Raw genomic sequence first — 15323 nt, 5'->3', positions numbered from 1 at the left:
CCAGGCAATTTGGACACTTTTTCTTTTCGGTACTTGAAGTAGGATTAAATGTTATCCAGCCCTGGACGGTTTGCTCAGTGGATTCAGCATCAGCCTGGCATGCAGACTTCCTAGGTCCAATTCCTGGTCTGAGCACACACATGAGAAGTAACCATCTGCTTCCCTTCCCCACCCTCTACCCCTTCTGTCTCCCTTCTCCTCTTGCAGCCATTGGCTTGATTGATTCAAGCTTGGGCCCTGGGCACCGAGGATAGCTCAGCTGATTTCAGCATTGGCCTTAGATTGGGGGTTGCCTGGTGGATCCCTGTCACAGCACATGTGGGAGTCTGTCTGTCTCGCTCTCTCTCTCTCTCCCCCTTTCTCTCAAAAAAAAATTTTTTTTAATCCAAGAATTGCATTGTAAAGGTTCAGAGTCTATATATTATATATTGATACTTATAATATTTATTTACATGTTGTTATGTGAAAAGTAAGATGTAGTCTTGCGACCAGTTTGATCATTTTCTGGAATTGCTTTAAATACATGTAGTAGTTAATTCTGTGTTTTGTATTGTTATTTCATGTGACCCCTTCCTGTAGATAAACTGATTTAAAACATCAGGAATGTTGGAATTAATGTCATATTTTTTTGTTTTTTCAAAGTACTAATTTTTTAATGAAATACTATTATAAAAGGAAGTCTTCCTTAGCTCCAGCAGCTATTTTTCATTGTTTTCTTTTTAATTGAAGAAAGAAAATCTAAGGATAGTGTCCATGTATTTGTGTGTCCTCTCAATTGATGAAGCAGTAATAGAAATAGAAACAAATAATATAGTTGTAGATTTAGTTGTAAATAATGTTATTTACTGGGCATATTGTATAAATGCCTTCTATTCCAGATCACTATAAAATCTCAGTATTCCCCCTCTTAATTTTCTGTTAAGGCATAGAAATGTCTAAATTTTCAATTGAAATAAGCAATAAAAAAATGAGCAAATGATAACTCAAAATTTCAGACAGTATTGAATTCATGTTTCACTATTTTATGGAAAATAACTTTATTTTTAATTATTTTGTGCTATGTGAGAATAACTAGATCTTTCTGGACCGAGGTGCTAAGATTGTTTCCATCGTAGTTTTGTGTACTAGTAGCACAGGGCCTATGTCTTTTCTAAACAAGAAAAATATTTTAACTTAAAATACCATACATAAGCCAGATATACTTACTTTCCTCTTGGTACATCAGTGTCCTAGAGCTCTTAAGAGAAAATGACTTTAAAAACTGTTTTCACGTCTGGATTGTAAGTGAAATCACCTGTCACAGTGCATTGCAAAATGCAGACCCTCATTCTGAAGCTGCCTGTTTCTCATTTAGATCTGACATATTAAAAAGCATATAATTAATGGTTGACATTAGTAATTAACATTAACTTTATGGTGCTTAATATGCCATCATTCATCCATCAAATAACCAGAAATGCATAATGTCATAGCATAAAGGTTTTAATTATATAAAATGGGCCTTCAGTTTTTATATGGTATAAATGTTAAAAGCCAAAAATGTATTTCAAGAATATTTTTGTAAGCATTTGTTGGGTGTTAGCTATGTTTTTATTTCTTTTTAGGAATATGCATCAACAATTGTGTCAGGAACTTCAAAAGGAAAATGTGGACCTAGCTGTGCAGTCTTCATTGTCAGCTAAAGAGCGCCACCTTGCTGCAGTTGCCAGCGCACTGTGGAGACACTTCTTTTCATTTTTGAAGAGTCAGAGAATGTCAGAAACAGTGCCTTTCTCACAACTTGCGGATGCCGCTGCAGGTCAGCTTTGTCATTTGCTCATGAGTTTCTCATTTTGCAAACTCAGTTTTCTCTTCTGTTTTTTTGGTAACAATCTCTTGTTTTATAACAGTCTAATAAATATTTTGACAACATATCTTTATTTTCTTAATTTATTGATTTTAATTTTAGAGGGAGAGAAGGGGCATGCACATGTGATAGAGAAAAAGAGAGAAACATTGATGTATTGTTCCACTTTCTTATTCTTTCATTGGTTGATTCTTGCATGTACCCTGACCAGGGATTGATCCCACAACATTGATGTCTCAGGACAATGCTCTGAGCTACCTGGCCAGGGAAAGAAATACATATTTTTCCATTAGAATCCTTTGGCTTGTTTATTATTTTCCTCTTAATAAAGGTAAAAGTTAATTGATTATTTGCCAAAACTAAAAGATAATTCTCAATTTTAAAAATACTGAATATATATAAACTTTTCTTAGGCATGTAATATTTGGAAAGTAAAGTAGCATTTGTTTCTTCTAGTCCAAGTTGTTATTTGCAGATTATATGTATAGCTATCTCGGTATCAGATGAAGCTACTTGTATAAAGAGCAGAAGAATATAGCAGGAATCCCACTTCCACACCAAGCAGGTGAAATCAGAATGACATCAAATATAGAAAATATTATTGTTCTGAAGACTATTAGATTCTATTTTAGGTTGTAATTTTTACTTAATTACTAGCCTAATGACATGTACCTAGGCTCTAAGGGACTCAGGATCACATGACATTGTAGTAAAAAATTTGAATATATGTGCCTATATGCAGTTTTCTAAGAAGAGGTCATTATCTTTTCAAGGAATATTTTGTCCAAAATATGTTAACAAGTACTAGAGTAGATCGATCAATATGGTGACTGAATGTCTTTAAATGCAATTTTTTTGAAGGTATGTGAGAATAACTAGATCTTTCTGGACCGAGGTGCTAAGATTGTTTCCATCATAGTTTTGTGTACTAGTAGCACAGGGCCTATGTCTTTTCTAAACAAGAAAAATATTTTAACTTAAAATACCATACATAAGCCAGATATACTTACTTTCCTCTTGGTACATCAGTGTCCTAGAGCTCTTAGGAGAAAATGACTTTAAAAACTGTTTTCACGTCTGGATTGTAAGTGAAATCACCTGTCACAGTGCATTGCAAAATGCAGACCTTTGTATGCTTTAAAAACCTAATATCTAAACAAAGGTTTATTTTACATATGTGTGAATGAAGTAAGCTGAGCTAAAAGCACCACATTAAAGACTGAGTGATACAACTTTAAAAGATCTTGAATTCTCTGGTAGCACTTCTTTGATTAAAACATAAACAATGGTAGATTGAAAAATTGTGACAGGGCAACGGTTTTCCAAGTACTGTAATGTCTGTGAAACAGATATTGATATTCAATCAGTGTAATCAAAGCAGTCATTAGTAGCCAGTGTAACTTACCTTTCTTCCATTCATCATCCCAGTGAACAAACTTGATATCACAGATTAGTCAGTGCTGTCCTAGGTGCTGAAAATAAGTGGTATATAAATGTAAACCAAAATATGTGTGGGTTTGGGGTTTGTCTTGAAATAAAAATGGGTTAGGAGAGAAAAGTTTCCTGCATTAAAAAAGTTGATGAATACCTACTTTTATTGCCATTGGGGAAATACCAGTAAGAAGAGAAGGAGTGGAACATTTTTCCTCACATATACGCTGCATGTTCTCATGGAGCTTACAGTCTAGTGCGGGGAGAGAACAATAAGTAATGTGTGGTGTGATGTGATATGTGGTAATAAATACTGTGGAGAAAAATGAAAATACAGAATTGGATGGGGATAGGGAAGGTCAGAAGCTGGTTGTAATTTTCAATAGAGTGGTCAGGAAGGCCTGAGGAAGTGCCATTTGAACAAACCTAATGGAGGAGAGAGATCCATGCTGAAGTTCAGAGGCAAGAGCATGTCTGGTGTGATTGAGGGACCCAAGGGAAGCGACAAAGCTTGTAGGTGAAGGGCGAGAGTGGTCAGATGTGAACAAGAGGTAATGAGAGCTGGTTTGTTCTTCCTTGTATGCACTGTAAAGGCTTTCACTTTTACTCGGAAGTTGGAAGCTGTTGGGAGTTTTTGAGCAGATGAATGATACGGTCCCTCTGGCTGCTGTGCTGAGAATGGACTACATAGAAAGGCAAGGGGGGAAGCAGGGGTCAGTTATTGAACTATTTCAGCAACAAGAAATAAGCAGCTTGGGCTGAAATAAGCAGCAGAGGTGGTGAGAAGTGGTCCGATTTCCAGTCCGAGGGTAGAGAGACTGTTTTAAAGGTAGAGCTGACAGAATTTTCAAAGTGGCCTTGATATGGTAAGCAAAAGAGATAAAAAGAGAATTCCCTGTTTTTGCTGAGATGAGGAAGATTGTGGCAGGAGCAGCTGAACTAGGAAGCAATAGCTGATTGCAACAAGGAGAGTTATGGATGGTATAATCTGATGATGACACGAGAACCAAAGCCACTGGTGTTCAGGAGGAAAGGAGAAGGGTCTAGAAGCATCAGTGCGGACCAAGGGGTAAACTCACCCTATCTGTCGGGAGGTGTGAGCAAATAAATAGCTATCATTTGAGAGAGGTGCATGGAGGCAGTGTTAATAAGGAATTTACTGACAAACATAAATTAGTATAGTACAAATTGAGGTGGGGAATTCCAAGGAAATCACAAATAAAAGTATATTTGCTTAATATGGTTGACTAAGGAATTCTATTCCAAGGCTTAGTGGGTTCTGAAGAAAGCGGAGTGTCATAGATTGTTTGTGGGAGATCACAGTTGAACAGAAGAGAATGTGCAGTGTCTCAGGTAAGAGGGAACGCTTCAGCTCTGGCAGGTGCCAAGTGCGTTAGCCTGATTGGAGAAGAGCAGATGCCAGAAGTAGTTTGTAAAAAGGGTTTGTGAACGAGAAAGGCACATGAGAAGCATCAGGTTTAGAATCGGCAGTTTGAGGGAGCCAGTAGAGGTGCATGACAACAGTGCTGAGACGAATTATTCTGCACCCTTCCTGGAGATCTAGGTGTTTGCCGCGGAAAATGTTTTTAACAACAGGAATTTAGTTCAGTCTTAGGTTTTTGCTCTTTGTTTCTAAATGTGACATTTTATTATTTAGGACTAATTTTTAAATTTTTTTTAGCACTATCAATATAATTTTGGGAGGGGAAAAGTTTTAACAATTTTCACCACATGTTTTTCTCCTTTCCAACCTAGATTTTACTTTGTTAGCAATGGACATGCCCAGCACAGCGCCATTAGACCTTCAGCCACAGCCAGTGATTGCAATGATACAACTTTTTGGTTGGGATGATATCATCTGTCCCCAAGTTGTAGCAAGATACTTAAGTCATTTCCTCCAAAATAGGTAAGTGATTTTATTTCAGGTATGCACATTAACATAAACCCATGATACTTCAGTATACTAGGAAAGTAAAAATTTTCACAAATAAAAACTGATCTTTACTACATATACTCTCATTCTGGCAGTTTCTTGCTTTTGGGTTTATCAGCATTTTGACAGAGTAGTAGGAAAGCTAACGTATTTTGTCATGGCCTGCTTTTTAAAAAAATGTTGCTGTTAAAGCTTTTTCAGCACTGTTGTTGTAGGACTGCCTTATTCCCATCCTGAAATGACTGACCTCCGTGCACTCACCATTGGGAAAGAAATGATACACTAGTACTGCTGAATCTGTAAGACACTGGTGTAGTATTGAAGTTTTAGATTCAGTGATAGCTTTCCTTTGACAGCTGGATTTTCAAGGATTTGACTCAACTCGGGTGATCGTTATAAGACACTGCACCACCCTGAACATTGGTTCGCTTATCTATAAGTATCTCCTGCCACAGTACATAAGAGATCTAAGGAACCCCAATAAGAAAAAATATACAGTAAAAAAAGTTAAAGTAGAAATACGTAGTATTAACAGGAAGATTTGAATAAGACTATTAAGACAAGGGAAAATAAAATAAATATGCACATTTAAAAGACCACTGTAGTCTTGTCCAAGCTGCCAGTCAGTGATAGTGAAGTGATGCAGTGAGGAGGTCTCGCGAGGACATGCATTACAGGGAGGCGGGAGGTCATTTCTCGTTGGCTTTCAGTGTGAAGCAAGGGAGTTCGGCTTCAAGGGGATCACTTTTAGGATTGCCTTGTATCTTGAGAATTCTGTAATTACAACAAACATTTACTTACTAAACAGCTGTACTGAAATTATTTTAGTTTTAAAATAATATTAGTATATTAGTCACAGTTGAAAAATATAAATGCAAAGATAGATGTTAAATAGCTTTAAACTATTGTATCAAGAATTATGATTTATACATATCTTTAAAATTTCTGATGTTTCATAATACTTTGTAGTTAGCTTAAGACCACCTCATCCTTTCTACGCCTACTTACAAAATGATTAGAAATCAAATTAGTCTGACCAGGCAGTTGTGCAATGGATAGAGCTTCGGACTGGGATGCAGAGGACCCAGGTTCGAGACCCTGAGGTCACCAGCCTGAGCACGGGTGGGCTCATCAGGTTTGAGCAAAGCTCCTGGGCTTGAGCTCAGGGTCCTGGCTTGAGCCTGGGATCTTTGACATGACCTCGTAGTCGCTGGCTTCAGCCCAAAGGTTGCTCTGGATTGACACCCAAGGCTGCCAGCTTGAGCAAGAGGTCACTTGCTCTGCTGTAGCTCTGTCAAAGCACATATGAGAAAGCAGTCAATGGACAGATAAAATAATTAATGCTTTTTCATCTCCCTTCCTGTCTGTCTGTCCCTATCTGTCCCTCTCTCTGTTTCTATCTCTGTCTCTGTAAAAAAAAAAAAAAGTGGCCTGACCTGTGGTGGCGCAGTGGATAATGTGTTGACCTGGAAATGCTGAGGTCGCCGGTTCGAAACCCTGGGCTTGCCTGGTCAAGGCACATATGAGAGTTGATGCTTCTAGCTCCTCCCCCTTCTCTCTCTCTCTCTCTCTCTGTCTCTCCTCTCTCTCTCTCTCTCTCTCTCTCTCTGTCCCTCTCTAAAAAAAAAAAAAAATGAATAAATAAATAAATTTAAAAAATTTAAAAAAAAAAGAAAAGAAAAATAAGAAATCAAATTACCCAGCCTTGAGCTTTATAGAAAGAATTCTTTTAAAAAATTTCTTCAGGTCTTTTTTGGAATTCTTTAGTAATGACTGCCAGTGTGCTGGAGAAGCAGGAAAGGAAGGGGCAGGAGTGGGATTCATCAGTAGATCCACCCAAAAATACACCCTGTCTTTAACTTTTTCTTACCTATGTGGTCATGATCACTTCTCTGTTACTTGCCGTGTTTAGTCTACTTGCTGTTTCCTTCATTATTGTCTCACCTACCTAGTTATAAGTGCCCTCCTTGCTTTCCCCTTTTAACCATATTCCCCTTACCTTTTCCTCTTGGCACAAACCCTGCACACAGCATATGTGTGTATAGAAAGAAAAGGAAATTAAAATGAAAGCAAGAATACAAGGTGAGGCCCTGGCCAGTTCACTCAGCGGTATAGTATCGGCCCAGCATGCTGATGTCTTGGGTTCGATTCCCAGCCAGGGCACACAGGAGAAGTGCTCATCTGTTTCAGCACCCCTCCTTCTCTCACTTCCCCCTCTCACTTCTCTCTCTCTCTCTCTCTCTCTCTCTCTCTCTCTCCCTCCCGCTCTATCCCACCTCCTTCCCTCCTGCAGTGAAGGCTCGATTGGAGCGAGTTGGCCCGGGCACTGAGGATGGCACCATGGCCTCCACCTCTGGCGCTAAAAATGGCTCCAGTTGCAACAGAGCAAGGGCCCCAGATGGGCAGAGTATCGCCCCCTAGTGGGCTTGCTGGGAGGATCCCTGTTCTGGGCACATGTGAGAATCCGTCTCTGCCTCTCCTCCTATCACTAAATTAAAAAAAGAAAATACAGGGTGGGGCAAATATAGATTTACAGTAGTAAGTATATGAAACAGTTTTCGTAGTATTATTTAGTAATTATTGTATTACTTTCCCTACAAGCAACTGTAAACCTACTTTTACTCTGCCCTGTATTTATCTAAAATAGCTTATTGTGTGTATCTGTAGTGTTCATTTTCAACAATGTATGTCTGCATTAGCTGTGTTTGTCTATAAAATAAGTGAGACCAACAAGTAGGGAATGTCAGAATGGTTTTCTTTATTCCTTATTCTCTATACTCAAAAAATTTACTGTCAGGTTTTATTTTTGTTTTTAATATCTATCCATTTATCTTTGCAGCATGTTATGTGAAGCACTTTCTTATTCAGGCTGCGTATCTTTTGAAGCGTTAACTATAAGATCATGGGTCCGTTGCATTTTGCAAATGTATGTAAAAAGCCTCAGTTTTCCTGATGATTTATTAATTGATATAAATCCTGAACAAGCAGTTGGTAAGTATTACAGGCATTTGGCTTTCTAGATAGTGAACTATTAAAATTTCCTGTTATTTAAGAGAAAAGTTAAAAACTATATTTGTAATTAAATGAATATAAACAGAAGTTTATTTTCTTTTGCAGCCCTTTTTTTTCTTGATATTTTCCTGTTACTGTATATAATAAATTTCTCTCCTATAAAGATAAAAGAACTTGTTTCCTTGGAAGCCAGGAAAAAAAAAACAACTTGCTCTCAATGTGAAAATCATCTTTTTACCTTGAAGAAAGTGATCACAAAAAAACAAACAAACTGGAAATATGCAGTATATAACCAGATATCACACAGTGAAGACCCTAAAAAGAAAAATATCCAATTATGAATAATTGCCATTTCATTCGCTATTTTGCCTTTTTGCTTTACTGTTAGTCACCGAGTGATACTTACTTTTTATTTAATATCCCCACAGTTTTGGTTGCCGTTGGATATGCCTTTTCCTTTTCCTAAAGCTATTCTTTATGGCCATTTATAAATTGCACAAAGGCTGCGCTGAAAAATGCTCCAGATTTACTTTGATATGTTATTACATCTGTTGGCTTTACCCAAATGACTTCTAGAGCTGTGTTGTTCAAACAAGTACATGTTTGTTTTTAAATAAAACCTTTCCTTAGTGAGAGAAACTTAAATCAAAGTTTTTAATTATATAGAAATTTGAATTTTAAAGGAAAGCGTGTTTTAAATGAATGCTACATTTCCTGCTCTCTCATTTTTTTTAACACACACACACACACACACACACACACAGACACAGGGTCCTCGGGTTACCACATAGTTCCATTCCTATGACAATGATATAATCTGAATTTTGGTGTAAGTCGAAACACACCCTAGCCTAAGTCACTTACCTATCCTAACACAGTTGTAAAATCATAATCTAGAACATAAAAACACAAGTAAGCCACAGGAAACGGAAAAGGACAGAAATATACTGGACTGGACTATACACTGTACTACAGTAACAGAAAAAATGACCAAAAATGAGTGTAAAAAAAATTCTTACCTTTATTGCTGTGATTGGCTCGCACACTGGAAGGGACATTCAAGGTGGGAGAGAGTGACCTATTGAGAGGAGGAAGCTAGAGAGGCAGGAGAACCTGCAGAAGGTGCTGGAGATACTGGGTCAGGTGAATCAGGATTGTCTAAGGAACATGCAGGAGATGCTGGAGATGATTCTACCTGTACTACAGGTGTTTCCTCTTGAGACGCAGCTGATGTAGAGGGTACAGGATCTGTTGTTAAAGATCCTTCTACCTCTACCTTCTTAAAGAATTGTTTCAGGCTAGTCCGGAATGTTGATGACTTGTTCACTTCCACTCAATCACATCTCAATTTTTTATGTTTTTATGAGAGTGAGCATCGTAAACTTGAAACATATGTCGAGACTGTTGAACCCGAGGATCCCCTGTATAGATATACAATTTGTTTCTTCTTCTTTTCCAAGTGAGAGGAGGGAAGAAAGAGACAGACTCTTGGATGCACCCCAACTAGGATTCACCTGACAACCCTCACCTGGGGCCTATGCTCTGCCATCTGGGGCCATGCCCACACCGAGTTATTTTTAGCACCTGAGGCAGAGGCTCCACAGAGCCATCTTCAGTGCCCTGTGCCTATGCGCTTTAACCAATTGAGCTATGGCTGTGGGAGGGGAAGAGGGGGGGGGGAGAAAAAAGGGAGAGGGGTAAGGGTAGGAGAAGCAGATAGTTGCTTCTCTTGTGTGCCCTAACCAGTAATCGAACTCAGGACATGTACACTCCGGTCAGTTCTCTGCCACTGAGCCAATCGGCCAGGACCAGAATACAAATTCATGTGTGTGTACAAAATACAAGTTTGTATAATAAACATTACATGAACACTGTTATTGTATTTTAACAGAAAAAGAATACATGGAACAGTTGGCCGAACTGACAAGATTACTGTTTAAACTCTCAGAAATAAAAAATATTTTCTCAAAGGCTCAAGTTGAATTACCCGTCCCAGAAGATCCTCAAAAAGTACTTGTTCAGTTCATTGAGGTATTTTTCCTTTAGTATAATTGCCCAGCTCACTTAGTCATATTTCCAAAAAACTTGAAGTATTCATAATGTTTTTCTATAAAAGGAATTATTTTAAATTGAATCCTGTTATTGGGTGCCTGATACTATGAAATTCTAGAGGAATAAAAATATGAATTTAAGATAAAGTACAAATCACTCTTAAAGACAGAAGAATTACATTTAATGAAAAATAAGAGTAAAGAATGCTACATAAATGCCTATGCTAAAGCTGACCTAAATTGTAAGAATATCTTATTGTTGAAATTGCTGGATTATAATATTCTTCTGGTACTTGGGAACTGAATTTTCTTGTATATGGTCCATAATACTTTCAGCTTAATGTTTACTATCCTGTAGGAAGGAGTGTAAATTTTACAGTAAAAACATAATCTCTTTAGCGCAAGCATCAACTATTTCCTATGACAGTGTGATTGGGGCTTTAAAATTCAATCTTTTTATTTTGTCTCCATAATGAATAATCTCATTCAACATTTTATTTTCAATTATGAATTTTGTAGGAATCTATTATGTGAGAATCTCTGCTTTACAGCCTAATTGAGGTTATTAATGTGTTTGGATTTGTGTTTTTTTCTTAACTGGTCACAGTAAAAGTTGGTTTATTTTTCTACAAAGTGGTTGGTATTAACTGCAATGAAAATAATTAGAGCCTGTAAGTTCTTTTCATAAATGTGAAAACTTCCATTGGTTTCCATTAAGTTAATGTACAGTTGTACAATAATTAAAGATGTCATATAAGTCCTAAATATATTTAGTAATAGTATACACAGATATAAAGTGCACATTTCGCCTGACCTGTGGTGGTGCAGTGGGTAAAGCGTCGACCTGGAATGTTGAGGTCACTGGTTCAAAACCCTGGGCTTGCCCGGTCAAGGCACATATGAGAGTTGATGCTTCCTGCTCCTCCTCCTTTTCTCTCTCTCTCTCTCTCTCTCTCTCTCTCTCTCTCTCTCCCCTGTCTTCTAAAAATGAATAAATTAGACCTAAAAAAGAAAAAATTGAAGTGCACATTTCTGTTCAGTCTTTTATTTAGTTGTTCATTAGAACTCAACCTGTAATTCATTAAACATCTTTGTAAGGAACCATCCTAGACCAGAAAAAGTTGTAGAAGTCATACATTCCACTGATTATTTTGTATATGTGCTGCCGAAGCGAGCACTCCACTGATCATTTTGAAAAACTCTTTTATTATAATCCAGTTGATACTAATTATTCTTTTGTCAACCAGTAAATAACAGTTGTATGCTAAATGCTAGATAGTATTATGCTGGATTTCTTAGGAATTTGAAGAACCAAAAGAAGTAGTCCTTGATCTGAAAGAACTTTTACTTTTCTGAGAATACAGAGTATACACGAAGGTTAAAATAATAATGTAAAAGTATATTCTAAGTGCCAATTATTTGATAGATCAATCAGTAGATTAAAAAAATCAGATCATCTTTTTATAAGAAGTTTGAATTTTATCCTCTTAACAGTATGAAGGCTTTATAAATTTTTAGGTATGTCTGATTTGATTAAATGACTTTCCAAAAAATTAATAACAGTATATTGAGAGCGTCAAAATCTCTTCAACTATTTACTGCTGTCTCTCCAGCTCTGAGTGACATCATTATGACTTTCCACTCTCGTTTCTCCAAGTGCAGCACCGTCTGAAGGGCCCACTTCATTCCCTGTCCACCTGCAGTATACCCCTGAGGGCCTCGCTTCATCTCCCGTTGCCAGCACCCTCAGTCTTCCACCCTTTGTCTTTCAGTCACACCTGCAGACTCTTGGTTTGGCTCAGTTTCTCTCCTTTGTCTTACCTGTGAGAGCTGCAGTAGGAAAATCACATTACTGTATGTATATCAGTACACTGTGTCTAGTTTAGGCCATTGAAATCCACCGTCAGTTCCCGCCGATGGTTTGAAAACTTGAGTTCTCTTCTCAAACCTGCCCTATCCCTAGCCAGTTTTCTCTTGATTCTTTTAGTGACTTCTCACCTTTAGTTATTTTCACCCTCCTCTACTTATTCCTTGTTTCCTTTCCTCTTCGCACTTCCCAGTTCTCCTTACTGCCTCATGTTACCTTCCTCACCACCACCTCCTGTTTTTCCATCTCTGTCTACTCTTTGTGCCTCCCTTATTTTTCTTTGAGAAAGCTAACGTGGCATCTAATGACTCATAAAGAAAATTCTGGGGGGAGATCAATTCATATCTTAAAGTTGCACTTTATGGAGGCCTTCACCTGTAAGAATCTGGTAACTGTGCTGCAGGTATTCTTCCCAAGAATTTGGGGATTTTGAATTCCTAGTTTATAGTAGGTTGTTTAGAAGTCTTGATGTGATTTGTTTATAGGCTTTTTTTTACTTCTTTTTTATTAATATTTTTCTGAGTCAGATCTTATGAATAATTATCAGTGAATAGTTTTTTAACTTTTTTTTAACCTGTATTTTAATTATAAAAAGAAGACAATTCTTTTGGTTGCATTTTAATTGCTGTTAACATTTATTAGAAATTAAGGATGAAAGCTTAAATGTAAGGTTTGTGTAGAAAGAGAAATTATCTTTATTTTTCAAAGTTTGTATTATATAAAACTTGGAAAGCTAAATCATGTTTTTACTTATATATAGGCTGTTGGTATAACTTACGGGAATCTGCAGAAACTTTCCGATAAATCTGCCATGGTCACAAAGTCCTTAGAATACCTCGGTGAAATATTAAAATATATAAAACCTTATTTGGGAAAAAAAATTTCCAGTGCAGGGCTGCATCTGACATATAGGATGATGGGTATGTATTTCTGACATTATTAAAACTTTGTGAGGTTGAGTCTACAGTATCATGATGGATAGGAATATACTAATACACTTGCTAAATCAGTAGTCTCCATATAATTAAGAGTAATCTGAAAGTGATTTAGCTTAAAAATAATTCATGTTGGCTTCCAAGTATATGTCTGTCTTGTCCCACCTCCCTTCAGAGCTTTTCTTGTTATGCTTGTGAAAATATTAAAATTAATTATGATCAATATAAAAGATATGCCAATACTAATTTGCTGTCAATAGCCTGTTGTGAATCACTCACATTGTGAATACCTGGATGATTAAAATGGATATTTTTAAGGTCTTATCTATGCTTTTTTAGAATTTGAAATATCAGAAAACCATCAATTCCTTTTATTTTTATGGTTTTTTCTGCATGAAGGAGGTCAGGAAAGAATTTATTAAAACACTAAAGATATTTATGCTTCAAATTTTGTTCCTCACAGTGCTATGTTTTCTTCCTTCAAAAAGAAATCTTTTTCTGTGCCTGTTCTGTAACAACAGAGTTCATCCTCCTTGAGGAAGCCACTAATTTGAATACCTTTGTTCACTAAAATCATGTTGCTAACCAAAAATAGGAACTGGGTAAAAGGGAAGTGAGAAGGATTTCCTTAGAAGTTTTTATACAGAATTTAAAGTTTTCTTTCTTTTTTCTCTTTGGCCAAAACCTTATATATGTTCTCTTTGATCTTGCAAACATATGAATAAACCTGATTTGGGCTGTCTGAAACCTTTTATCTTTGCTGTAAAAGATAAAGGAGAATTCGAAAATGTGTAAATATGGATGATTTAGAATGTAGTGAAAGCTATACTAGCAATTCGGACATCTTAATTCAGAGAAAAATGTAAGTGAAAATTTATCATAAATTTAACATAGTAAAATGTAGATTAACGACTATTTCAGCATTTAAGCTTATAATTTAGTAGTCTGCCAAGCTAATTGTATGATTTCAGGGTATATCTTTTTTTACAGAATATGTGATAGTCTTATCAGGAAGTACAAAATCATTTATAGATTGGTGGTATGGCCTGACCTGTGGTGGTGCTGTGGATAAAGTGATGATTAGGAATGCTGAGGTCTCCAGTTCAAAACCCAGGGTTTGCCTGATCAAGGCACATATGGGAATTGATTCTTCCTGCTTCTTTCCCCTTCTCTCTCTCTTTTTCTTTCTCTCTCTCTGCTCTCTCTAAAAATAAATAAATAAAATCTAAAAAAAAAAACTAGGTTGGTGATATGTAGACCCATGACAGAAGTCTCCTTATAACAAACAAGAGCTTTGTTTTGTTACATGATTGTTTTTTAATTGGCAGGTACATTTGTGTTCTTTCTTTTCGTCTGCTCAGAGCCTGGGAATAGAGAGTATACTGCTACAATATCACCCATTTAGTTTAATACTGTTAGACCAATAACTTACTGTCTTTTGTAGTGTTTAGAACAGGGGTCGGGAACCTATGGCTCTTGAGCCAGATGTGGCTCTTTTGATGGCTGCATCTGGCTCACAGACAAATCTTTAATAAAAAAATAACAACATTGGCCCTGGCCGGTTGGCTCAGTGATAGAGCGTCGGCCTGGCGTGCAGGAGTCCCAGGTTCAATTCCCAGCCAGGGCACACAGGAGAAGCGCCCATCTGCTTCTCCACCCCCCCCCCCTCTTCTTCCTCTCTGTCTCTCTCTTCTCTTCTCGCAGCCAAGGCTCCATTGAAGCAAAGTTGGCCCGGGCACTGAGGATGGCTCCATGGCTTCTGCCTCAGGTGCTAGAATGGCTCTGGCTGCGACAGAGCAATGCCCCGGATGGGCAGAGCATCGCTGCCTGGTGGGCATGCCAGGTGGATCTCGGTGGAGCGCATGCGGGAGTCTGTCTGACTGCCTCCCTGTTTCCAACTTCAGAAAAATACAAAAAATAATAATAATAATAATAACGTTAAAAATATAAAACATTCTCATGTGTTACAATCCATTCATGTCCTACTGCTCATGTTCATGGTTGCGGGTGGCTGGAGCCAATCACAGCTGTCCTCTGGGACAACACCAAATTTTTATTGGATAATGTGTAATGTACACGGGTCATTGTATGGCTCTCACAGAATTACATTTTAAAGTATGTAGTGTTCATGGCTCTCTCAGCCAAAAAGGTTTCTGACCCCTGGTTTAGAACAAAATGGAGAAAAAGCAAATAACTTGAGAGTTCAAACCTATTTTATATATGCAGGGTTGGGATGCCATATCCACTT

At 37.3% G+C, this 15323-nt stretch overlaps 1 protein-coding gene across 1 annotated transcript in view; it reads left to right on the top strand.

Annotated features, from left to right (window-relative positions):
• The window catches only part of MMS22L (MMS22 like, DNA repair protein), a 146946-nt gene that overhangs the window by 102568 nt on the left and 29055 nt on the right, over positions 1-15323 (top strand). The window contains exons 15-19 of the mRNA XM_066254381.1: positions 1605-1798; positions 5033-5183; positions 8050-8201; positions 10114-10253; positions 12901-13060. Coding sequence (XP_066110478.1) covers positions 1605-1798; positions 5033-5183; positions 8050-8201; positions 10114-10253; positions 12901-13060 — 797 coding nt within the window. The remainder of the gene's footprint in view (positions 1-1604; positions 1799-5032; positions 5184-8049; positions 8202-10113; positions 10254-12900; positions 13061-15323) is intronic.

The sequence above is a fragment of the Saccopteryx bilineata genome, chromosome 1 (genome assembly GCF_036850765.1).
Source record: "Saccopteryx bilineata isolate mSacBil1 chromosome 1, mSacBil1_pri_phased_curated, whole genome shotgun sequence".
Lineage (NCBI taxonomy): Eukaryota > Metazoa > Chordata > Mammalia > Chiroptera > Emballonuridae > Saccopteryx > Saccopteryx bilineata.
The sequence above is the reverse complement of the archived record's forward strand: the minus strand, read 5'-3'. Positions and strand labels throughout refer to the sequence as shown.